At 40.2% G+C, this 25,271-nt stretch overlaps 1 protein-coding gene and 1 long non-coding RNA gene across 9 annotated transcripts in view; one reads left to right on the top strand and one right to left on the bottom strand.

Annotated features, from left to right (window-relative positions):
• Window positions 1-3,441: 3,441 nt before the first annotated feature.
• The window catches only part of LOC121713041, a 46,024-nt gene continuing 24,194 nt past the window's right edge, over window positions 3,442-25,271 (bottom strand). The window contains exons 3-4 of the long non-coding RNA XR_006032729.1: window positions 17,326-17,409; window positions 3,442-3,918 (exon numbers count right to left, since the gene is read on the bottom strand). This is a non-coding gene — a long non-coding RNA (uncharacterized LOC121713041). The remainder of the gene's footprint in view (window positions 3,919-17,325; window positions 17,410-25,271) is intronic.
• Window positions 7,933-25,271, top strand: part of LOC121713037 (neurogenic locus notch homolog protein 1-like) — a 37,836-nt gene continuing 20,497 nt past the window's right edge. For 2 of the 8 annotated variants that reach the window (XM_042097293.1, XM_042097294.1), the window contains exons 1-15: window positions 7,992-8,720; window positions 9,607-9,719; window positions 10,054-10,200; window positions 10,786-10,971; window positions 11,102-11,218; window positions 11,504-11,728; window positions 12,068-12,223; window positions 12,294-12,476; window positions 15,480-15,572; window positions 15,687-15,833; window positions 16,134-16,289; window positions 16,361-16,546; window positions 21,008-21,232; window positions 21,474-21,629; window positions 21,700-21,885. In XM_042097293.1, coding sequence (XP_041953227.1) covers window positions 9,626-9,719; window positions 10,054-10,200; window positions 10,786-10,971; window positions 11,102-11,218; window positions 11,504-11,728; window positions 12,068-12,223; window positions 12,294-12,476; window positions 15,480-15,572; window positions 15,687-15,833; window positions 16,134-16,289; window positions 16,361-16,546; window positions 21,008-21,232; window positions 21,474-21,629; window positions 21,700-21,885 — 2,257 coding nt within the window. In that variant the 5' untranslated portion in view covers window positions 7,992-8,720; window positions 9,607-9,625. Of the gene's footprint in view, window positions 8,721-9,606; window positions 9,720-10,053; window positions 10,201-10,785; window positions 10,972-11,101; window positions 11,219-11,503; window positions 11,729-12,067; window positions 12,224-12,293; window positions 12,477-15,479; window positions 15,573-15,686; window positions 15,834-16,133; window positions 16,290-16,360; window positions 16,547-21,007; window positions 21,233-21,473; window positions 21,630-21,699; window positions 21,886-25,271 lie in introns of all 8 variants that reach the window. The other 6 variants (XM_042097287.1, XM_042097292.1, XM_042097288.1 and 3 more) reach the window with 6 other exon arrangements.

Raw genomic sequence — 25,271 nt, 5'->3', positions numbered from 1 at the left:
GCCAAGATAACAGGATTACAAAAATCAATCTCCTTCTGTTCAGGCATCAGGGAACTTACCTGTGAGAGGGGCGGGGGGTACAGGGTCTTTGAGTCTAAACACCGTCAATGTCAATGTGCTCTGTCAATCACTGTACTGTAGTTACCTGATCAGAGGCCTTGACAAACTGGCAACAGCTGTTTCCTAGGAAGTTTGAGTGGCTAGTCCCATTTTTATGCATCATGTAAGCTCATCCAAAAGTTACATTGCAATTGAAATCTAAATGTTCCTATGAAAAGCAGCTTCTACCGCTACAAGATTGTGTAGAAATAAGTTAAGTAATATGTATTTGTATAGCAGCTCTCTCCAGACTAAAGTCACTTATATTTTGCAAGAACATAATAGAGCATAGAATGAAGATATACACAAAAAACAATGCATAAAAGAAATATACAATGCACAATAAAGTACATAAATAAGTGCATGCAGTTTATCAACATGTCTAAGCAGATACTGTCTTTATAGCCTACTTTCCTTTTGAAATAACCAACAGAACTGGCAAACCTTAATGGTTAAGGTACTACAGCCTCGAAAGCTTGATCACAGGTCTCTCGGCAAGTGTGTGAGACAGGATATTTGGTTTGTTTGACCTAACAGAGCCAGCTGATATATATGCAAGGGCCTGGCTGTGCAATTTTCTGTAAGAGTGAGAATTTGCATATGAGTATGGGTATGAGTAAGAGTCTAAAGTAAGACTGCCAATTTCACCTGGCAAGTCTTGCAGCAGCATTCAGAATTGCCTGCAGATGACCAAGGGCATATTCACTAAGAGAGGAGAACAGAGCATGCAATGGACGGGTCACAGGGGCAATATGTTCTGAAGCAACAATCAAAACAGCCATCTTATCAGCATTGAGCTGTCTGAAAATGTTCTGCCTCCTGGTCTCTGATAGTGCCCAGACTGTCTAGGAGGCCAGATAACCTATAAGTCTTGAATGAAAATAGACTTTCACACACACCATGTACACCATGTTCATTTGTAGTTTTAAAATGTAATGGGTTGATCACCCTTAATGCTTAATGCATTTATATTTAGAAAATGAAGACCAGTGTCAAGGGTGGGGGTGGGGGGGGGGGGTAAGCTCTGAGTATTTCAAAAAATCCACATGAGCAAATAGTGATTCAGACTTACTATTAGGTCAGAAAGTCTTAAGGAAATGATACGTGACCAAAAAAACAATAGAGAATGGCAGAAGATCAAAGCAAACGACTCAACCAGGTAAAACACGGTTGGATATGGAGAACATGACCCTGTGAGAGCCTAGATCTCCCTCACATTATCTCCAAGCGGCACGTACCTGCCTCATGACCTGGCAGACAATGTTCCATCCGTTTTCAATAGAAAAGGCATCATCTGGCGCATTGATTTTAAAGACTGTCTGCCAGGTCTGTCTACACAAACAAATCATTAGTCAATCAAAACATCTGTCTGCCCTTTGAGCAAGGGATACGGTGACTTTCTGTAACCACTGAAGCAGGACCAACAATGCACTCTTTCCTCAATTATTTAAACCTTTTTTTCCATGAAACACATGGTCTGCTTTCTTTAATTATGATGAATCAATAAGGTGTTGGATGAATTATTCTACAGAGACACAAAATCCATAACAGTCATCAAGTTTGAAACATAAGCCTAATGTCATACACACACACACACAAACACACAAACACACGAATGCACCCATTTATACACCACTCATGTATTCATCAGTGACAGAGCCATTTTTCTCACATTTTCTATGGTAGGGGATGAAATGTGTGATATTGCATATCTCCCCTCATTAACATTGCTTATCTTCATGGACAAACATTGGACACAAACATCGGGCACATGTCGCTGAGACCACACATCCAATAAAAATGGAAAAAAAACATCCAAAGGATTTCTAGAATCTAGAATTTACATCATTTTAATATAGTATGTTCACTATATTGCAGGTGTAACAAACCCTTCCTTATCAGAAATATATCTCACATTTATGAAAATGTGACATTGGCACATGAACCGATATTTCTTGTCATGTTGTTCTACAAGTTGATTATGAGACACCAGTGTGGTGTTTAACGCCACCACACCCTAAGGCTTGTCTTTTCCTAATGAAAACTCTAGTTGACCATGACCACAATTTCCTCACACACGCACAAGCACATAGGGCGGTGTGTGTGTGTGTGTGTGTGTGTTTGTGTGTGTGTGTGTGTGTGTGTGTGTGTGTGTGTGTGTTAACACTGAGTAACTGAACCGGACATGATAAACTACCACAACGTCAGACTGTCATTGTTTAGAGAGATGAAGGCGAGGCGAGGCGAGACATCAGATCAAACAACGCCGAGCCACCTGAGTATATCATCTCACCCATTTATTTTTCATCATAATAGTTTGCATTCATCTCTCTCTCAGTAGTTGTCCACATAATAGTGCTTTCTTGCTCTAAGAAAGCATGCCTGCTGTGAGTGGAAAGACAACAAATTGTCATTCATCTATAAAGAATTTAGAGTTTTGTATAAAAGGGAGCTTTACTCTATTTCAACACCACCAGGCCAACATATTAAGATGAAAATGATTCCCTATTATCCTGCTGTGGATTCATAAACACTGATATCTTAGGAATAGAATAGGAAGTCAAGATAAGTTCCATACCCATACAGCATGGAAGTCGCCCTTGTCAGGTGAGGCAGAGAGGAGTCCAGCATACGGGAGACATGCGCTCTATGGGGTTCACACCACTGGTCAGGAGATAAGAGGAGGATCCAGTCAGATAGCTAAAAAAGAAATGTTTGAAACTTATGTACAGTATGTGTCACAAGAACTCATGATAACGTGAGTTCAAATGGGTCCAAACAGGTGAGGTCTTTTTCATTATAGACACACTCAGATACATAGTCTTTCTCCCGCCTCTCCACACACGCACGCATGCATGCACACACGCACGTACAGTGTTCAGTGCTGAGTTCAAAAGAAGATGAGTTTATGGTTCACTCTTCTAAAATGTTGTTTTCCTGCTGGATTGGAGGTGCATCTGTGGAGAGATCACACATTAAGCCTGACAAATGTTATGTGCTCGATAATAAGAGAAGGCCCCAAACACATCATTATTACCTCAAATTACTTACCCAAGCAGCTCTAACGGTGAGTCCAGTTTCAAGGCTAATAATGTGACAGAGAGCTAAAGAGCATTTTACAATAAATGACTTGATTATCCTCTCAGTATTTCCACATATTTTCCAATACTACACAGAGCAGTTTATTTCACAGACCTCGTTAGCAGCCATGCCGTTCTTTTGACATTTGTGTATGACTGGTAAACATTATTCATAAATTGTACTTTGCAAATCTACTTTTTGCTTGTTTTTTATTGTACTTAAGCAGCACTCAAGCATTTATTGACAGGTTGTATCCCCACACATTTGAGGAGGCTCTTAACTAAACAGTGATCCAGCAGCAATTATAGAGCAAAACATTTTGTCAGGTCTACATATCAAAAGTTTAATAATTTCAGAGCCACTCTCTGAGTTTCTTCAGAGCGATTGTGGAGTAGAGGAAGGTAGGTAGAGAGATGAGGAAAAGAGCGAAAAAGAACGAGAAAAAGAAAAAAAGAAAGTAAGGAAGAAGTTAGGGAGGAGTGTGTGTGTGCAAAAGTGTTCATATTGACTTGGTGGAATTTGTGATGGCGAGCAGCATGAAAGTGCCCTTTGGGCTTCCTCCAGCTTCATCCCCTCTCCTCGTCTCCCATGCAGTCCCCCAGCGTGGAGATGAATTCAATTGTAATGGCCGGCAGGGAGGGGGCCGGGAGTGGGCCGAGAGAGGGCAGAAAATAGCCACTCATAATGGCTTCCCTCCCTGATATATGGCTGGAGATAGCTGAGCACGGCGCATATTCCCTGAGGAGATGGAGAAAATACAGATGAGGAGGTGCATGTGGGGGTTTGGAGGAGAAGGGGAGGATTTAGCGCTGTGTTCTTGTATGAGAGGTTCTATTTGCAAGGAGGGGGTTAGCATCGCTAACATCATAAGGCAAAGCAATTGTTGCTATTGATTTTATTGTCTCACATATGGCCAGATTGATTTGAATGTGCAGTGGGTTATATGCAAAGAGCCGCATGACCCTGGCATGAACTCATCTCAAACTACCTCTATCAAACAAAAGTCTGGCAAGAGCGATGCCCGAAGCCTTGATTCCACGACTGAGCAGCCAGTTCAAACAGTCAGCAGGACAAATGGCATTCCTCCATTACTCCTCACTGTACCGGTATTGCCCCATATTTCATTCAGTTTCATCCACTTGTTCATAGTCGCTCAAGTCCAATATATTCTAAACTGATTATGGGAAATATGCAGCCAAGGCCTGGGTCTATATCATGCAGTCTTGGTGACCACACTCAGCCAAATCCAAATATGTGTCCTCTGAGTCACCCATACAATATAGATAATGTAACCAAAACATACTGATAATGAAGGAAATGTTTTTTTTTTTTTTTTTTTTAAAAACAGAGGTCCATAGAATGGACACGTTCACTTTAATCACAGCACATGACATTTCAACGACATTTCAGTATGTCAATTCCATATTATCAGAGACTGCCAGTCATACTCTAGAAAAGGTTCAAATATTTTTTCCCCCTGAGACGGACGGGCAGCATGTTTGAAATCTAAGAAGCCTGGATACAATCTTTGGAAATCGTTTTTTAAAATGGAGAACAACATCTAACAATCCTCAATGGAGCTGTCACATCCAGTATGATAAGAGAAAAATCAGAGCTAATTTGAGATTATTGTTTTTCCAATCGTGTTTCCAGAGGAAGCGAAGGTATAGGCTACATAACTGCATTCGCCAGCCGAGAGGTCAGCATCAGAGACTTTACGGGCTCTCTCCTTGGACAAAATCTAATCAGACATTTTCTAGCTCTCCATTTTCTCATTCTCTCGGGTTTTCTTCCTTTTCTTTTTTTTTTTTTGGGGGGGGGGGGTGATCTAATAAGGGGTGGACATAAACCAACTTTCAAAGGGATCCTTTCAGGCCAGAATACCTATGAGCATAAAGTTACTGAAAGGGAGAGATTTATATAAAGAGAAAAAAATATATTAAAATCCAACTGAACCAATCAGCATTTATGACTGTGAGAAAAAGTTAAGAAATTGAGGAAAACAGCCATCACTGTAAAAGCAATTAATACTTAGGAGAATGTGTGTGTGTGTGTGTGTGTGTGTGTGTGTGTGTGTGTGTGTGTGTGTGTGAGAGAGAGAGAGAGAGAGAGAGAGAGAGAGAGAAGGGGGGAGTGAGAGAGGAGACAGACAGATAGATTGATAGGCAGAAAATGTGAGCAAATAGAAAGGGAGAGAGAGAGAGAGAGAAAGTGAGCAAACTGACAGTAGCAGTAGAGCAGATAGGGCAGAGAGAACATTGTTTTGCTAAGTGGTGTATGTACTATTGCTTACAAGCACACTTATAGAACTACCTGTTTTTACACATATTTATTTTCTACAGCTTTTTACACATCTATTTATATTATTTTCTCTGTGTGCCATGTCTTTAGTTTATACTACTCTACATGACTGTGAAAATTGCCCCTCAGGCAATTCAAAGTGTTTTGAATTGAACGGAATTGTAAAAAATATCAGGTAGTGGGGGTTCCACTCCACTATACTGGGCCGTGTTTCCCAAAACCATAGTTTCTAACTAAGTTAGCAACTTTGTTGGTTGCAACGCAATTACCCACTGCAAAACAACTAAGTTGCTAACAGGTTAGCAACTATGGTTTTGGGAAACGCACCCCTGGCTGGCTGTAAAGCTGAGAGACATTCACCAGGAAAAGGAAGCACACTGACACACATGTTGCCAACTCTACTCTGTCCATGTGTACAGCTAACCACTCCATGTGTTGGGCCAGACTAAGTTATTATGATAACAAGAGGGGAAAAATAGCCATACAGACAGCATACATCTGAAGCCACATTAAGTGAAGTTGATCTTTACTGTCTCCCTTAAGATATATTTGTCTTGGATATTCGAGAATACAGGATTTTCACATGTAACATATTACAACCAAGCTACTACGGAGCACACACGGTAATATCCAAATCTGTACACAGTTCTAGTTCTAGCAATCTCAATTTGCCAGCACAGCTTCAAAAACAATGCATCATCCCCTAGAGTGCAGAGGTGTCTACGCAAGCCGTACTAATAAAAGTCATCAGCTATGAGCCCAGGGCTGGAGTTAAACTGGTGTGGGATGATCAACAGGGGCTCATTTGGAAAGACTTATGAAGACCTTTTGGTAACACTTTATTTTAATGTGTCGCTGTTACAGTGTACCTACCTAATTAGGCACAGTGGTACAACCTGTGTAACAACATATAGTTTCAGGTACTATCATTGTACTTGCATTATGTATTTGTGGGTACCTACATTTAGTTGTTACATTGTAATACTGAGTGCTTTTACAAAACTTTGCCAATTTGCCTAAATTTTCATCAAAGGCAAAGAGCTGACCTGAGACCTGCTGGATGGGGTAAATCTGGTCATGATAGATTTGATATACAAACCATTCTTAGCTCCAGTCAAGGCCTCATTGTCTTCAGTGTAAATGTAACAGCTGTGCTGCTACAACCTTGTTACTCTTTGATACAGTGGAATAAACCTATTAAGTGTACCAGTTAATTACTTACATGTACATATGACATGTATGTTGTGTCTTCGATGTCTTGGAACAGGTCTACTAAGGGTTGTTAAGGTCTCTGGTCATTTATGGTGTGGAAAATGAGCTTGTTGGAACGAAGAATTGTAGTTAATTCTGAAGATTTTGAATGGCATTACAGAAAGTAGTAAAGTTGGTCTGTAACAACTGACATAAATGTTTTCCCTGCCAATTTCTGTCTCTCAGAATCTGCTGAAAATGATGGCTGGATATCAGCACATGCCTCTCGCATCACTTACAACTGAGCCTCCTTTCGGAGAGCGGTTTGGAATGTATGCACGACTCGCTTCATTCCACTGAGTGGGCAGGTAATTGCCGTGATCATTCATTGCACATTATGTCCTCTGTCTAATAGCATGACGACATCTGGAGAGGACTATTTGCTGCTGCAACACCAAACAGGCTATACACTCGAGGATCTGGTGCATGCAAATCTCTCTGTTTTATTCTTACTTCTTATATCCAGATGTGCGTTATTCAAACGCATTGCGGTGTTATTGTGACTGTCATAATAATTGAAAGTTCTCTGTAGAATGTGTGTATTTTGATGTAATTGACTATGAGGATGTGCTCACAAAAGAGGCAGATCCACCATTCTTTCTCAGGGAGACTGCACTTGTAATTGATAGCCACTTGGCATGGTTGCTGCACCCAGCGATTTGTAGAATCCATAAAATGAGATGTCCGGGTAATTATGTTTGTCGTAATATATTGAAAGCAGGAATCGGTAAGCTAATCAGAGAGGCTGACAGCTGCTGCGTGCAGATGCTATCAGACCCCTTGTCCAAGGCAATGAAATGAAAGCAGGTCATTTTAACAGGTAACAGCTGTTTGTGGCTAATTTGTTCAATTAGGAGAGAGGCTGACAGAGGTTGCAGCAAGACTTAGGGAGAGGCATCCATCCTGATGTTTTCTGTGGTGCTCCCTATGCCAAGCAAGAATACTGTTATTTATTAGCCATAAACTTATGTCTGTCTATATATCTATTTGGTTTTATGGTGTGTCCATGGATTAGACATGAGGTAGTTTAGTATACAGTCATTTTTCACTGCGGAGCATATCTTTGTGCTTTAGAGTCCTCTAAAATACTCAAAAAGAGAGCTCAGCAAATGGTCTGAGCTTGTCAACTGAATGGGCTGGTCAGACTAGATAGAGAACATATTAGGTTGTGGTCTAGTGGTGGTTGTGGTCTAGTGGTCAGTGACCTGGCCTCTGAAGTGGAATAGCAGAGAGCTGAGTTCATTCCTATGAGGTGCTGCCACCATTGTGGCCCTGAGCAGCATATTTAACCCCATCATCTTTGGTCAGAGGTGAAGTATTCTGTGTGACAGAATTTATCCTGCCCTGGAACTGACACTTCAGAGATTATGTCGTCTTTATGTTATGTTGACTCATTTGCAGTACTTTTCAAGAAATAGATATGATGTACTGATGATATTGTATACAAGGATCTATAACTATAATCATGTGGCGGTTGCATATCTCTGTAGTCCTTTTCTAGCCTAATAGGTCTAGACTTGATTATTTTGATTTGATGAAAAAGACACTTTTTGTGAAGAGTGCCAAGACTTTTGACTGTGTCAGTTTGTCACTTCCCGCTCCATTTTGGTGATATTTTGTGTTGAATTTGGGGAAACAAATTGTTGTTTCCGTTATGTTGAGCTATTGTGGTTTGTTTGTTTTCTCAAAATAACTCCAAAAGTGTGTGTATTTTGCTTAAAAACCAACATTTCTAAAGGGGTGCCAATACTTTTGTCAGTGACTGTAGCAAAGACCTCCTTTAAACTTTACCTTTCGTTATCTATTCATCTGTACATTTGTTTAACCCTGAAAACTCAAACAAAGTGGCTCATCATTTCCTGGCAGTTATGTGTGTTTGTTTTGATCAGTTGAATGCCCTTGGCCTATTTTATTTTTTTTCAAAGAGAGGCAAAAATATCAGTTAGCGGAGAGGACGGCTACTGGCTGCCAATTTTCTCCTAGGAAAGGTAAGATGCAGATATTTCCTTCCATTAGCAGCTAAATTTCAGTGAGCCAGGTTCCCTTTATTCTTTTTGATATTCAATTGCAGAAAGACATCTAGTCTTTAAAGCAGACCCGAATGAAAGGCACAACATTAGAATTAAACACTAATGTATGCACCAAGCAACATGTCTTTCATAATGATCAACTGTACTGTAATATCAACATAATTCAAATGTTTTGACTTTGACTTTGACTTTGATGTTACGCAAAGCTGAAAAGCAATGTAAAGCTTGTTTGAAGTAATCATCTACAAGCTCATTAAAATGATTTCGGTAAATGAAATTCATTTACCGAAATCATGTCGGTAAATGAATGTATTTCCTCTGTTTTTGCCTAAATCAGCTATCATTGCCACACACTGCACAGTGAATGGAGACTTTTCCAATAATATGCAGAGCTTTACAAAACTCTACAGAACAATACACAACTGCTGATGAAGTAGATTACCTCACCCATTTGGTAAACTGAAAATACAACTCAACATCGGCAGTCCCCAGACATGAGGGCATGCAGTGTAAACTTCAAACAATCAAAGTCCAAGAGCCCTGTGGTCAGTAAATTAATCCTCAGTGGACTATCTGACCATGCTAAATGGATGACTCCAGCTGTCTAGGGAGAACTGATCTCCCTCTGCAGCCAAATAGCACTACAGCAACATTTTCGCATTGTGCAGCAAATCTGAACTAATTAAATACAAATCGGCAACCTTCCCAAAATAAAGAATGTGCTCCTCAAGGTTTTAAATTCAAAGAGTAAATAGATAGGCTATGCCTACACAGACACAGAGGATGAGAGGGTTGCTCCATTCACACAATACTTTTTTTATGTTGTGTCATTCTTTGTGTTCAGTCTATTTTGGCATATTTAGATGGAGAAAGTGATCACCATGACCAGGCGACTCAAATCAAAAACATTCTTACTTTTTTCCCTCATCATACACCTCCAATCCACCTGTTGCACAGGTAACAATAGCATGCTATAAAAGCACTGTTTTTATGTTTTACTGTTAATTGATTACATGTATATGTGTTTGTGTAGACAGAGTGTGTCAGTGTACCATGCAAAATGATGTTCCTTTGACCTGAACAGATGTATAATCCTACTCAATATTATAAAAAATACACCCTACTACCTAACTGACTAAGCCATATGAGCTACATACTGTATGAACACGAGTACAGCTTGATTTACTACTGCCTCAGAAGATGTGTTCCTTTCAACCTTTCGGCCATCAGGTTAGATTTTGCCAATGGTGACGTGCTTCATATTATTTATGTAAATGTCTTTCCACACCAGAGCTGCCCTCAGATGACTGTGTGCTTAAAACGTGTTCAGAGGGTCAAATCTGTGTTGAAGCTCCTGCGGGTTCTAAGAGCTCCTGCGCTTGCCCTCAAGGATACCAAGGCAGTGCATGTGACCAGGACATCAATGAGTGCTCAGCAGGTGAACAAGAAAAAATAACCTGGTGTGAGAGTGACGATGTGGTCCACGACACACTGTTTTTGGCTTATTTCTATAACATGAATTTACACATGTATGAAAGATACATTGCCATTTTGATTCCTGCTGCGGTACTTTGTCCCAGGTTTCCACATATTAATGTACACATGTGATGCGTCATGTTGGAGTTTCATGGGTATCTTTGCTGTCTCTTGCAATCCTGTCGCATATTACAATTTTAGCAGATCGCCTGTCTACGTTTGTTTCATTCATTCATTCATTCATTCATTCATTCACAGTCGGTAAAATCACTTATTTTGCATTATATATTTTCAATTAACTAATCTTACTTTGTAGAAATCTGCTTTCACTTTGAAATTAAAGAGGGGACATTTGTAAATAATTGTAAAAAAGGTTAAAATTAAATTGATCAAGATTCCATTTATAAAAGCAGTAAACGTGGAAATATCCAAGGGGGTACTTTTTAATAGGCACTGTAGGAAGGTTTGTGATTACCGATTTGAATTGACCATTTATTGTTCATTTTAGCAGTGCGTAGGTCAGCTAGGAGTGTGATGTGTGTTTCAGGCTCCAACCCTTGCAAGCACAGTGGGCGCTGCATCAACACTTTGGGCTCCTACAGCTGCCAGTGCCTGCTGGGTTATATGGGCTTACATTGTGAACTGGAGGTGAATAAGTGTGAATCAAACCCCTGCAAAAACAATGCATCCTGCCTTAATTTGATTGGACGATACAAATGTATCTGCAAATCAGGTAATGCTGCATATTTATAGGCTATGATAAATTATAGGCTAGTCAACCTCATTTTTGTTCATGTAATTAGAATGTTGAATTGTTTGATCTCTATCCTAGTCCTCTCTCTCTCTCTCTCTCTCTCTCTCAGGCTTTGCTGGTCCACAGTGTGAGGATGTTGTCTGTGGTCAGCACATTTGTCATAATGGGGGAACGTGTGTAAAAACTCTAAATGGTTCCTCTTGTCAATGTGGAAAACAGTGGACAGGTAACACATTCACAAAACAGACAGGGCAGTCCAAAGTGTCACTAGGTAGACACGAGACATAGTACATAAACCTGGCCATAAATGATTTGCCTGTAATGTGCTGCAATCCCCCAAAATATCTTAATGTTTGTTGTTGTCTTTTTCACTTGCACTTTTCACCATTCAGTGGCTGAAGATAAAGTAAGAACAGCTGCGACACTGTTTGAAGTGCGATTGTGGGGTAGATTCGGTTTCCCTCTTCATGTTGCAAACTGACAATGCTAAAGCACTCCTCTCTGATTCTAGGTCAGTACTGCACAGAGAAGGACTGCTTTTCCTTTGGTTGGTGCAAAAATGGGGGAAAGTGTGTAAGAACAGACACAGGGAGTCACTGCGAATGTGCGCGTGGCTGGACTGGAGAGGACTGCAGCGAGAACATTGATAAGTGCGTAAATGCAGCTTGTTCACAGGGAGCAACTTGCATTGACAGAGTTGACTCGTTCAGCTGTGTTTGTCCGTATGGACGCACTGGTGAGGACTTATGCATGTACAGTATGTGTGCGGACATTGCCATTGGAGCTCGCTTGATAAATTCAGAAAGAACTGCCTGTCGATGTAAAGAGTTTTATCCAATAAAAAAACAGTCTTTGACAACATTAAAATCAAACAAATCATAAACAAATAACAGGGGCAATTAATGAAGTCTATTCATTAATTCATTAAAGTGTTTTTTAGGCGGGGAGTAAATGTAAGAAGAAAGAGGGGTTTGTCATTCATTTGGAGGGTATTCACAGAAATAACATACTATTAAATAATTGAAAATGTCCAAGTGTTGAATGCTATGCTAGTTTCTGTGTTATGTTTTTATAGGTCTGTTGTGTCAATTAGACGATGCCTGCATAACCAATCCATGTCCACAAGGTAGCAATTGCGACACAAACCCAGTAACTGGGAAATTCATCTGCACCTGTCCTACAGGATATGTGGGTCGTGACTGCAGTGTGGACGTTGATGAGTGCTCATTAGGTAAGAGACACTGATTATGTGTTTGAACATGTAAGTATGTTCTTTAATTTGTATTTATTTGAACTTCCAGGGCACCCATGTGAGCATGGAGGGCGCTGCATCAACACTGTTGGGTCCTTCTCCTGTCGGTGCCCAGTTAGTTACGCAGGCTCACGCTGTGAGTTAGAAATTAACGAGTGTGCATCTAATCCCTGCCAAAACGGCGCAACATGTCTTGACCAGATTGGAGGATACAAATGTATCTGTCATCCAGGTTTGTATATGTTGTAGCCTATATGTTCGTACATGTGTGGTGGAGCTAGGGTGGCCAGACGTCCTGCTTTAGGAGGGACTGTCCTGATTTTCAATGCCCTGTCCTGCGTCCTGCGCAACATCAAGCAGAACGCGTATTTGTCCTGCTTTTTGAGACAGGCTTGAAGAGCGGAGTTACGTTAAGTAAGCTAACCCTCCGTTTTCAAAACAAAACTTCAAAACTTATCATCAAAATATGAAGCAAACCCGACCTTTCGCGTTTGTGTTGTGAAGCGCAATGCTCCAACATTCCATTTGTTTAGCCTAGGCCTACTAAGCGAGAGTAGGGGAGAACTGGCACAATCGTACCACTTTTCTATTCTCTCCGTTCAAACTCGATTTACATAAAGCTGTTAAACGCGAAAGCTGTGAAATTTGGCCAGAAAGGAGTCATAGCCTACATGTTTAGTTCATGAAAGAATTAAAAAATATGTTCTAGTTTGTTAAGAATTTAACTTAACACCGACATGTAGGTCTAGCCTGGCTAGCCTAGGACCTACCTTTGTTACAACCTGACGTAGCCATTAAAACGTGCGGTAGCCTAACGTTGTAACACTAGCATAAGCGTCATGAATGTAACAGTTCTAAAATCGTGATAGCCTTGTTGATAAACTGCTTATTTCTTTCATGTCTGAAGCATTTGGTCCAGTGGTCTTTGAACTTACTGCGGCTGTCTAAAGTTTAATTGGCCGTGATGGCTGATGGTGGCACAAAATTCATAATCCATTCTTTTTTTTTGGGGGGGGGGGGGGGGGTATACCGCGAAACCGCGGTAATTTTTTGCTTACCGACCACGGTAAGAAAACATCCATACCGTACCAGCCCTAATTCCGGCTTCAATGACAGAAAGTTAGCCTACTGGTTAGCGCTTCGGATTGTAACCGGAGAGTTGCCGGTTCGAACCCCAACCAGTAGGAACGCCTGAAGTGCCCTTGAGCAAGGCTCCAAACCCCTCACTGTTCCCTGAGCGCTGCTGTAGCAGGCAGCTCACTGCGTCGGGATACTGTGTGCTTCACCTCTCTGTGTGTTCACTTTGTGCTAAGTGTGTTTTACTAATTCACGGATTGGGATAAATGCACATTCAAAATCAATTGTATGCACCATATTGCTATGTAGTTAGCATAGTAATATTATACATCATATGAAAGCTTGGACTTTTGGGAATCAAAAAATTACCATTTTTTATGTACAGTCTGTATAGTGCTTTACATTGTCAGATTGATCATATGTCAAATTTAATCCCTGCTGCCCTCCTCCCCCTCCTCCGCTTTTGGTGCTACCCTGACCTCTGGCTGCAGTGTAGCTGCAACACAGTAAGTAGATGCAACATATTCTGTACCGAAATATTCAAAAGAATCCTTAGAAATTGAATATTCATGATGTTTTATCCAATATTAGTTGTGCAGACGTATAGTGTATCTTATACACAACCATTGAACCAACAAAGTAAATGCAAAAATAGAGACTTTTGTGTAATTATTCCATATTTTGTGTAGTCATTCTATATCAGAACACCTGACATACAATCCAAATAGTCTACAAGAAACCTCAGAGTGTTACCTTTCATTTGAGACCAAGATTATGCTTCTAAAGAGGTTCCTACACAGTAAGGTTTTTATTGTCAGTATGCATTTTGGGTAACCAAAAGTCCTATGGGGAGTTTCCATAGGGCATTTTACAAAACGCATGAGCATACCTTGGTAAATAATGGTCTAACTAAAGCAGTGTTTCTCAAAGTGTGGTCCGAGGACCACTGGTGGTCCGCAAGCTATCCCAAGTGGTCCACGAACAGACGTGGTAAAATATCATATAGATGAGTTGTTTGCAATGTTGAACCAAATCCAAATTAAATCCTATTAATCCATAGTAAGCTATGTCAGTTTAAATCATATGAATCCTCTGACACAATAAGCAAAGCGTAAAGGCAAAAAGCAGGTGGTTTAGTAGGCCTATTGTGTACAGGTCTACTCTTTTTTTTTTTCAACTAAGTGGTCTGTGAGTTTTTGTTGAATTGGTTAAGTGGTCATTGGTCTGAAAAGTTTGAGAAACACTGGTCTAAAGTACTCATTTTTCATTCTATTTTGATTTACTTTTGCACAAAGATTCACAAGGCCTGGTGCTAGGGCTCAGTTGTGTTTCTAAGTCCATTCAAGTGACCTATAGGGCTGAATTGTGGTTAGTTCAGAGATGCTTGCAATCTGGCAGGAAGAAAAAACTATATTCTAGCCTCTTCAGCCCTGTGTCAGTACATCACAGTTATTCTGATGGTCTCTACTGAAACTACTGTGTCTCAGCTTTCCAAAGCGGTCAAGCATTTGATGGTGGGCCAAATTGGGTGAGAACAGTAGCTTCTAGAGTATAAGAACAGTGCGATTTCGACCTGTCCGAAATAGTTAAACCACAAAGAAATTGTATTGTAAATGAGAGTATACCAGAGTCCTATGTACACCATAGTAATTTATTGATATGCCACATAATGTCCTGCTTTTTGGTGTTATGGAAATGGTCACCCTAGGTGGAGCAGCCATAACGTCACCATCTGACAGTTGGTTGGCCTGAGTTACTCAACCCACCATTGCGAATCTGTGTCATTTTGGATAAAACTTTCACTTTCACTTTAGTCAACTTTAGTAATTTGGTCTTTCTCCCATATTTAGACATGTCGGAGAGGAAACTAAGAGTAAAAAGCCATGTAGTTCTGTCAAACATTATTGCATGGCTGCAAAGTAGTGAAATGTAGATTGTTGGTATGTAGAAGAAAGTTGGTGTGTAGTTTGATGACTATATTGGATATTCTTTAAATACTACAGAATAACATGTGCCATGTTTAACATGTTTCTTCCTAGATTCTGCATGCCTATTTATATGAAGCTGTAACCTGTTAATTACAGCTCTGTGATGTTTTCAGTGAATGGAAGCTATCTCTCTCTCTCTCTCTCTCTCTCTGTCTCTCTCTCTCTCTAAGGCTTTGTTGGTCCGCAGTGTGAGGATGTAGTTTGTGGTCAGCACATATGTCACAATGGGGGAACGTGTCTAAAATTACGGGAGGACGGATCAGGTAACACACACACTGGGTTTGAATTCGACATAGGTACCCTTCGACTGAAAGAACAATCTGTGGAAAAGGCCATTGTATGTGCAGCTAATGGAAACTATTATACTTTGTTCCCAGTCAAGTTCTGTAAATGTGCGAGTGGCTGGACTGGAGAGGACTGCAGCGAGAACATTAATGAGTGCGTAAATGCAGCTTGTTTCCAGGGAGCAACTTGCAGGGACAGAGTTGATTCATTCTTCTGTGAATGTCCACTAGGGCGCACTGGTGAGAACTTTTGTGTGTACAGTATGTGTGTGGACATTGCCACTGGAGCCAAGACAACTGTTGATAGCAGCAGCATGAACTTGCTTGATTCACAGATTCCCCTGATTCTATCCGTCTTAAAAGAGTTTAATCTGATGCAAAAAGTCCAGCTGCTTTGAAATGTTCAGTAAACATGATGTTACATCCTGGTTGTGAAATAATTGTATTGTTTGATAATTATCGATACTTGTTTGATAAATTATCATTTTACAGCATTGTTAAACGTTGAGTGATTTACGGATATGTATTCTGTCTTTATAGGTCTGTTGTGTCATTTAGTCGATGCCTGCATAACCAATCCATGTCCACAAGGTAGCAATTGCGACACAAACCCAATAAATGGGAAATTCATCTGCACCTGTCCTACAGGATATGTGGGTCGTGACTGCAGTGTAGACATTGATGAGTGCTCATTAGGTAAGAGACACTGATTATGTGTTTGAACATGTAAGTATGTTCTTTAATTTGTACTTGATTTGAACTTCCAGGCCATAACCTATGTGAGCATGGAGGGCACTGCATCAACACTGTTGGGTCCTTCTCCTGTCGGTGCCCAGTTGGTTACGCAGGCTCACGCTGTGAGTTAGAAATTAACGAGTGTGCATCCAATCCATGCCAAAACGGTGCAACATGCCTTGACCAGATTGGAGGATACAAATGTATCTGTCATCAAGGTTTGTATATGTTGTATACGTTTGTATAAGCATGTGTGATCGATCAGCAGTAACGTCACCATCTAACAATTGGTTGGCCTGGATTACTCAACCCGCCGTTGCGAATCTGTGCCATTTTGGATAAAACTTTCGCTTTCACTTTAGTCAACGTTACATATTGTAGTCAGTCTTTGTTATTTGTATCTATATTTTATTTGTATGTTGTTGTGCAGTTTGTTGATTCAGGACCTATTCTGCATATTCTTTAAATACTACAGAATAATATGCGCCGTGTTTAAAAAGTTTCTTTTGCATGCCTATCTAGATATAACTTCTGGAAGCTATCATACTTTGTTTCCAGGCCAATCCTGTGAATGTTTTAATGGCCAGGCTTGAATTGTTTAGTTTGTAATCAAAACTAATCTCACACTCACAAAATTGAAAACACTGATCTGTAGGTTACCCTCATTGTTTTCCTATTATGTGGGTCTAAAAAAAGAGACTTACATGTATCTGATTTACTGGATCTCAGCAGTCAATTCATTGGAGAACTGTTAAGCATGTTGCCCAGGTGAAAGCTCCTTTGAGATGCTTTGGTATTGTGTGGGGGGATATGTATTAAGGCCTTTTGTGATCCAGTTTCCCTTCAGGGTTCTCATGGAATCAGTGTGAAGTGAAAGGGGGGCAGTAGGGGCACTGATCACATGTTGACCTACTGGAATCAGCACTTCCAATTAGCACTTCCAATCAGTTTGAAAAATAAAATCAATGATAAAAAAAACAAATGAAATGTTACTGACCTTATGCTGTGATTGTTAATCCATTGCAACAGTCATATTCAATGATGTGATTCCTTGTTCTTTTCATGATGTCAAAGGGAACATCTAAGCCAACAACACACACAGCACACAGAAATATGACACCGCTCTTAAAGAATGGATGAACAAAGTATTTGACCTTGTTTCCTGATGTTTACATACTATAGAATGTGTGCAACTTTCTGTCAAAAAACTGGCTCAGGTGCTATTTTACAATCCCATTTCCACCCTATTACAGTTTTTAACAAAACACATTTTTTTGAAACCTGCCACCCTTTTCTCAAAACTATAAACAAAAATCTCAAATTTTAAACTACATACCCAAAACCTTTGCCAACCTCTGCAAAACTAAACAATCGCCTCAAAACAGTGCTCAAAACCAAACACTGTCTTCAGTTCATCTCACAAAGCAGTCAAAATGAAAACACTTCTGGGCAGTCATTGGACACTACGTCAAAAAATGGAAAACAGTATTCAGGTCAGCTCATATAGCTCCATGATAAATTGTCATTGTTTACAATACATTAAATGCATTTTGCATCTAAAAAACAAAACAAAACAAAGCAAATAGATTTCATAACTCTAATTTACTGTAAATCCAGTAAACATAAATTAAAAGTATTGAGAACCGGTGTTTGTGTTTACTGTGTTTCGAGAAAACTGAGGTTTCAAAAATTGTTTTAGCAATTGTGAAAAACTGTATGCTGGAATATACAGGCATTTCAGTACTGTAAATGAGAAGTACATTGCAGCTACAACCTGCATTTGCATCACAATGCAAAATGTGTCTTATTGCATGAGAATGTGCAAAAAATATTTGGAAGAAGAGTCTATAAGATCTGCAAATTGTGTTTTATATGTAAAAACTGTTTAAGGGTTTGCCAAAAGGGGGATTGATTCAAGAAATGTCTTCAGGCAAATTTGGTTTAGAGAATGAGTTGAGTGTTTTAGCAATTGTGAAAAACTGTATCAGGCTGGGGGAATAAAACAGCCCATTTTTATCAACCCCCTTGCCATTATCTGACACCCACATGAATAATTAACTGAGCTTTATGCTGATTGGTTGTCATAATGTAACATGTGTGATAGACCTCTGAAGTTCGCCGACAAAAAGAACCAAAGCTACCATCTTTGATCATATAAGAAGTGTTAATAGAAGCTGGCAAGTTGCATTGCACATTAGCTCTGGGGTAGCAAAAAACAAAGTTTGCCGTCTTAAGGTACCGAAGGTATACACTAGAAGGCAGAGGACAAAAGTGTGTAGAGCAAAAAGTCTGCATTTCTGATTTCTTTATCTCCGCGAGAGTTTAAAGGGGAACTTGGCAACTATTTCGACGTAATAAACCCGTTTAGAAATCATTTGGATGGTTAAATGACCTGTTCCGGTGAAAATGGTGACTTTTCCCGCTGCCCCTAGCGTCCCCAGGCGGAAAACCAACCTTGCAACATTGAGACTACCGTCCCGGAAAGAGAAGTGAGAAACAAGAAACTCGTTTTAAATCGTGTTTCTTACCTTGTAACATCCACATTGTCTGCCGAACTTATGCTAACCGTTTTGCTAGCTTGTAAACAAATCCATGTGCTTTATCATTACCTTTTCCCACAGTTTTGAAATAGCATAATGCACAATTTCTCCAGCAGAGGGGGAAATCCTGCCAAGTTTCCCTTTAACAGGTGCAATAATTCAAAATCCCCATGTTATTTTTCCAGAGAAAAAAATCTCAAGATACCAGATCTCCTTATATGGGGAAAGATTGTAGCTTTTTTGTAGGTGAACTTCAGAGGTCTATAAATCACAGTAGCTTTATAGCCATGCACCAAACTCTCTTTATTCAACAAAGCCAAGGTAAAAACCATTTTAGTGGTAGTATCGTCATTATCTTTGTAGCATCTTCATTCACCTTCCCTATTAAGCCTGTAGTCTTGTGCTACTAAAATGAGTTATCAGATTAAAGAATGGCGCTAAAAGCATTCAAATGTAATCTGAAAGAGCAAGATAAACTAGAAATGCAATTCCCAAGGAATTACCAGTGCATGAAAATGCAAAAAATATGATGTAAATATCATACGGAGTAAAAACAAATAATTCAGATATAATTACAGTACTGTGTCTATGGTACATATGATGGTTGATATGCCAAATTAAGTGGTTTCTATGCTGGTTTCTAGGGTAATCCTGTATGTTGCTATGGTGGTTTCTAGGTTGACATTGTGGTGGTTGATAGGTTGTTGCTAGGGTAAACTATGGTTGCTAGGGTGTTGCTAGGGTAGTTATGGTGGTTGCTGTGCTGGTTGCTAAGGTAATCATGTTGGTTGCTAGGTTGTCATCATAAAAGTGGTTGCTAGGCTGTTGCTAGGTTAGTTGTGGTGGTTGCTATGCTGTTGCTAGGGTACTTGATGTGATTGCTAGGCTGTTGCTAGGTTAGTTGTGGTGGTTGCTATGCTGGTTGCTGGGTTAAACTCATTGGTTGCTATATTGGTTGCTAGGTTGTAACTGTGGAAGTGGTTGCTAGGCTATTGCTAGGGTATTTGACATGGTTGCTTGGCTGTTGCTATGGTACTTCAGGTGGTTGCTAGGCTGTTGCTAGGTTAGTTGTGGTGGTTGCTATGCTGGTTGCTAGGTTAAACTTATCGGTTGCTATATTGGTTGCTAGGTTGTAACTGTGGAAGTAGTTGCTATAGTGGTTGCATGAAATAACATGCTATTAAATGATTGAAAATGTCCAAGGGTTAGCTAACCCTAGGGAATTTAGCCAGGACACCGGGGAACCCCCTACTCTTTGCGATAAGTGCCATGGGATCTTTAATGACCACAGTGAGTCAGGACCTCGGTTTAACGTCTCATCCAAAGGGGGGCATCTCCTACAGTGCAGTGTCCCCGTCACGGCACTGGGGCATTGGGATCAATCTTTTTTTGGCCAGAGGGAAGAGTGCCACCTACTGGCCACCCACCAACACCACTTCCAGCAGCAACCTAGTTTTCCAAGGAGGTCTCCCATCCAAGTACTAACCAGGCCCACACCTGCTTAGCTTCAGTAATTCAGGTAAGACAAGACAAGACGAGCTACCACACATAGGACATTAGAAATTGATAACAAATAATCATGAAATTTAACAGCTATTTCATCTACATATGTCCATTCTTCCACGGAGTCCCCATAAAATAGTTCCACCGCTAGTAGATTCTTATCTGCATTGTTGCTCAGCAACTTTGAATTTTAGCGCATTAATATAGAACGAAATGCGGTCTCAGCTGTGCTATATCGGGAAAAAATGCAACGGCATCAAATGTGATTTAACCAATCATAATTAAGGACCGGAACTATCCGTTTAATAACTCTAAATGGTTCCTCTTGTCAATGTGGAAAACAGTGGACAGGTAACACATTCACAAGACAGACAGGGCAGTCCAAAGTGTCACTAGGTAGACACGAGACATAGTACATAAACCTGGCCATAAATGATTTGCCTGTACTGTTCTGCAATCCCCCAAAATATCTTAATGTTTGTTGTTGTCTTTTTCACTTGCACTTTTCACCATTCAGTGGCTGAAGATAAAGTAAGAACAGCTGCGACACTGTTTGAAGAGCGATTGTGGGGTAGATTCGGTTCCCCTCTTCATGTTGCAAACTGACAATGCTAAAGCACTCGTCTTTGATTCTAGGTCAGTACTGCACAGAGAAGGACTGCTTTTCCTTTGGTTGGTGCAAAAATGGGGGAAAGTGCTTAAAAACAGACACAGGGAGTCACTGCGAATGTGCGCGTGGCTGGACTGGAGAGGACTGCAGCGAGAACATTGATGATTGCCTAAATGCAGCTTGTTCACAGGGAGCAACTTGCATTGACAGAGTTGACTCGTTCAGCTGTGTTTGTCCGTATGGACGCACTGGTGAGGACAAAACAGTCTTTGACAACATTAAAATCAAACAAATCATAAACAAATAACAGGGGCAATTAATGAAGTCTATTCATTAATTCATTAAAGTGTTTTTTAGGCGGGGAGTAAATGTAAGAAGAAAGAGGGGTTTGTCATTAATTTGGAGGGTATTCTCAGAAATAACATGCTATTAAATGATTGAAAATGTCCAAGTGTTGAATGCTATGCTAGTTTCTGTGTTATGTTTTTATAGGTCTGTTGTGTCATTTAGACGATGCCTGCATAACCAATCCATGTCCACAAGGTAGCAATTGCGACACAAACCCAGTAACTGGGAAATTCATCTGCACCTGTCCTACAGGATATGTGGGTCGTGACTGCAGTGTGGACGTTGATGAGTGCTCATTAGGTAAGAGACACTGATTATGTGTTTGAACATGTAAGTATGTTCTTTAATTTGTATTTATTTGAACTTCCAGGCCATAACCAATGTGAGCATGGAGGGCGCTGCATCAACACTGTTGGGTCCTTCTCCTGTCGGTGCCCAGTTGGTTACGCAGGCTCACGCTGTGAGTTAGAAATTAACGAGTGTGCATCCAATCCCTGCCAAAACGGCGCAACATGTCTTGACCAGATTGGAGGATACAAATGTATCTGTCATCCAGGTTTGTATATGTTGTAGCCTATATGTTTGTACATGTGTAGTGGAGCTAGGGGTGGCCAGACGTCCTGCTTTAGGAGGGACTGTCCTGATTTTCAATGCCCTGTCCTGCGTCCTGCGCAACATCAAGCAGAATGCGTATTTGTCCTGCTTTTTGAGACAGGGTTGAAGAGCGGAGTTCTAGAATCTTTGCTGGGACACAGCACATCGTCCAATGCAGTAACATATCTAGTCTAACAAATTGATTAAGAGCAGTGTCAGATAAATATATGTGCAGATATCATTGGTTAAAAACGTAAACAAGGTTCTATGTGCTGCTACGTCATGTATTGTGGCTAGGGCTGGGAAGGTAACCGAATTACCGCAATACCGCGGTCACGTGACCCCATGCCGCGGGTCTGAGCTCGTCACCGTCATCACCGCAAAAAAATAAAAAAAATCTCAAATTCCGGGTTGAAAACGTAGCAGAATCTCAGAGATATTCACGTTATGCAGTCAGTTTAGACGTTTGCAGGTGGCTAGCCTAGGCTACTTGAAGTCGAAACCTATAATTGGCCTGCACATGTGTGCACGTAGTAGGCCTATGTAATGTCATGATGTGTAATGTGATGAACTATTTTATGACATTGATACTCAGAGAACCACAGTTACGTTAAGTAGGCTAACCCTCCGTTTTCAAAACAAAACTTCAACACTTATCATCAAAATATGAAGCAAACCCGACCTATCGCGTTTGTGTTGGGGAGCGCGATGTTCCAACATTCCATTTGTTTAGCCTAGGCCTACTAAGCAAGAGTAGGGGAGAACTGGCAGAATCGTACCACTTTTCCATTCTCTCCGTTCAAACTCGATTTGCATAAAGCCGTTAAACGCGAAAGCTGTGAAATTTGGCCAGAAAGGAGTCATAGCCTACATGTTTAGTTCATGAAAGAATTTAAAACATATGTTCTAGAATTTAAAGTATAATATATAAGTAAAATATGTAAAGAATTTAACTTAACAGCGACATGTAGGTCTAGGCTGGCTAGCCTAGGACCTACCTTTGTTACAACCTGACGCAGCCATTAAAACGTGCAGTAGCCTAACGTTGTAACACTAGCATAAGCGTCATGAATGTAACAGTTCTAAAATCGTGATAGCCTTGTTGATAAACTGCTTATTTCTGTCATGTCTGAAGCATTTGGTCCAGTGGTCTTTGAAGTTGCTGCGGCTGTCTAAAGTTGAATTGGCTGTGATGGCTGATGTTGGCACAAAATGCATAATCCAATTCCAATCCAATTTTTTTTTTTTTTTTTGGGTGGGGGGGTATACCGCAAAACCGCGGTAATTTTTTGCTAAGAAAACATCCATACCGTACCAGCCCTAATTCCGGCTTCAATGACAGAAAGTTAACGGTACCGATCCACTTGCACGACACTTCATTTTGTCGTGTCGCATAGATGTCGCGCTGCCTCCCCACGTTCAGTCGTGTGTGGGCGTTTTGTTTAAAATAGTGTTAATTTCGTCAGACGAGACGAGAGGAAATATGTTCGTCAACGACCTTTTTTTTCATGACTAAGACGAGACGATGACGAGACGGCAGTAATGTCCTGAAACACTGACTAAGACTATCTTAAGATGCATTATTGTTGACGAAAAAAGACGAGACTAAAATGTTTTGCATGAAATAAAAACTAAGATAAAATCTCTCTTCATTTTCGTCTACAAAATGAGAAGACAGAATATCTAGCTGTTACGTTTTCAAAATATTCCGAATGAGTTCATACGCAACAGCTTTCCTGTAGGCTGGTCTACATGCTGTTGCTGCAACCCTGTGGCTGCAACACGAAACTACATGGAACAAGAACACTGGAGATTTCTGCCAGAGTTAGCAAGCTAACTACCTAAGCTTTATGCCACAAAGCTACATACCCAGAAGTTGAAGCTTCTCTCATACAAATTAACATCCCCCAGAATGTCCATACGAAAATGTTCATCATGTAATGTCAACTATTTAACTAGTTAGACTGATGATGCAAAGTTTGCTAGCAAGTAAGCTAATATGGAAAGTTCGCTAGCAAGTTAGCTATGGCTAAGATGGAGAGTCTGTTTGGGGAATGTGTTGTGTTTGGGCGCATATCGCCATCTAGCGAGGCGGAGTAAAACATTAATACTTTGGCCTACGACAGTGTTTCTCAAACTTTTTCAGTTTCAGGACCACATAACTAACCCTAGCTAAAAAAAAAAAAGATTAGACCTACTTCAACAGTAGCCTATAATTAGTCTACACAATAGGCCTACTCACTGAACCACCTTGCTTATTGTCTTTGCACTTTTCTTATTGTGTGGATTCATACTGTATGATTTAAACTGGCATATCTTACATAGACAGTGTTGCAGAACTGTTTTTACATACAAGTTGGTTCAATATTGCAAACAACTCATCTATATTATATTTTACCACGTCTGCTCACGGACCACTTGGGATAGCTTGCGGACCACCAGTGATCCCCGGACCACACTTTGAGATACACTGGTCTACGAATATGACAGTGGTCCAGTCAAATCTTTTACTGTCTATGGTCAAATCCCAGCTGAGCTATAACTGTAGCTCGACTTACCTGTGCATGTAAACATACTGACTGACAAAAAATCAGAATGAGTAATTATAACAGACGAGTAGCCCTGTGGACACACAATATTGTTGGAAAATTGAGATGTGTGAAACACTATTTGACTCAAATGGTGAGAAATAATTTGTTATAAAAAAAAAGACTAAAATGTGTTGACTAAAACTGACTAAGACTAAGATACCTTTAGTTTTCTTTTGACTAAAACTAGACTAAAATGACGAGACCTCTAGTCGACTAAAACTTGACTAACAAAAATGATATTTGAATGACTAAATATGACAAAGACTAAAAAGGAAATTTCATCACAAGACTAAGACTAAGACTAAATTAAAAATAGGTGACAAAATTAACACTAGTTTAAAATGTCAGTTACCAGATCATACTCTGTTCGTTTTAACGTATCTTAAGTGTTTTTCCACAAATGGACCACAATTTTAGGCATGTACTTAACAGTATACAACACATTAATAGCCTAAACAAACTATGCAAGCCATTTGGAAATCTTGTTTTATTTAAACTACTCAATGCAATCTCAAATCCTTACCAGAAACACCAACAGTCAATATATTCATCCAAATCCTAGTTACGTTTGTTTTATGGACTACTAGGTGGTCGTGGAAGAGATCGTTAAAACATTATTTGTCTTGTAAGCAGAACCAAAGTTTCACAGGCACCGTTGTGGTAGAACAAAGGACCTACAACCTCGTCCTTTTATTGGAGAGTCGCCTCGCGTTCAACGGATTCATTTGCATAAAGATGGGCTTCGCCCAGCTTTTTG

This window comes from Alosa sapidissima, chromosome 7 (assembly GCF_018492685.1).
Source record: "Alosa sapidissima isolate fAloSap1 chromosome 7, fAloSap1.pri, whole genome shotgun sequence".
NCBI lineage: Eukaryota > Metazoa > Chordata > Actinopteri > Clupeiformes > Clupeidae > Alosa > Alosa sapidissima.
Note: the sequence above shows the minus strand (reverse complement) of the source record. Positions and strands in the feature narration are given on the sequence as shown.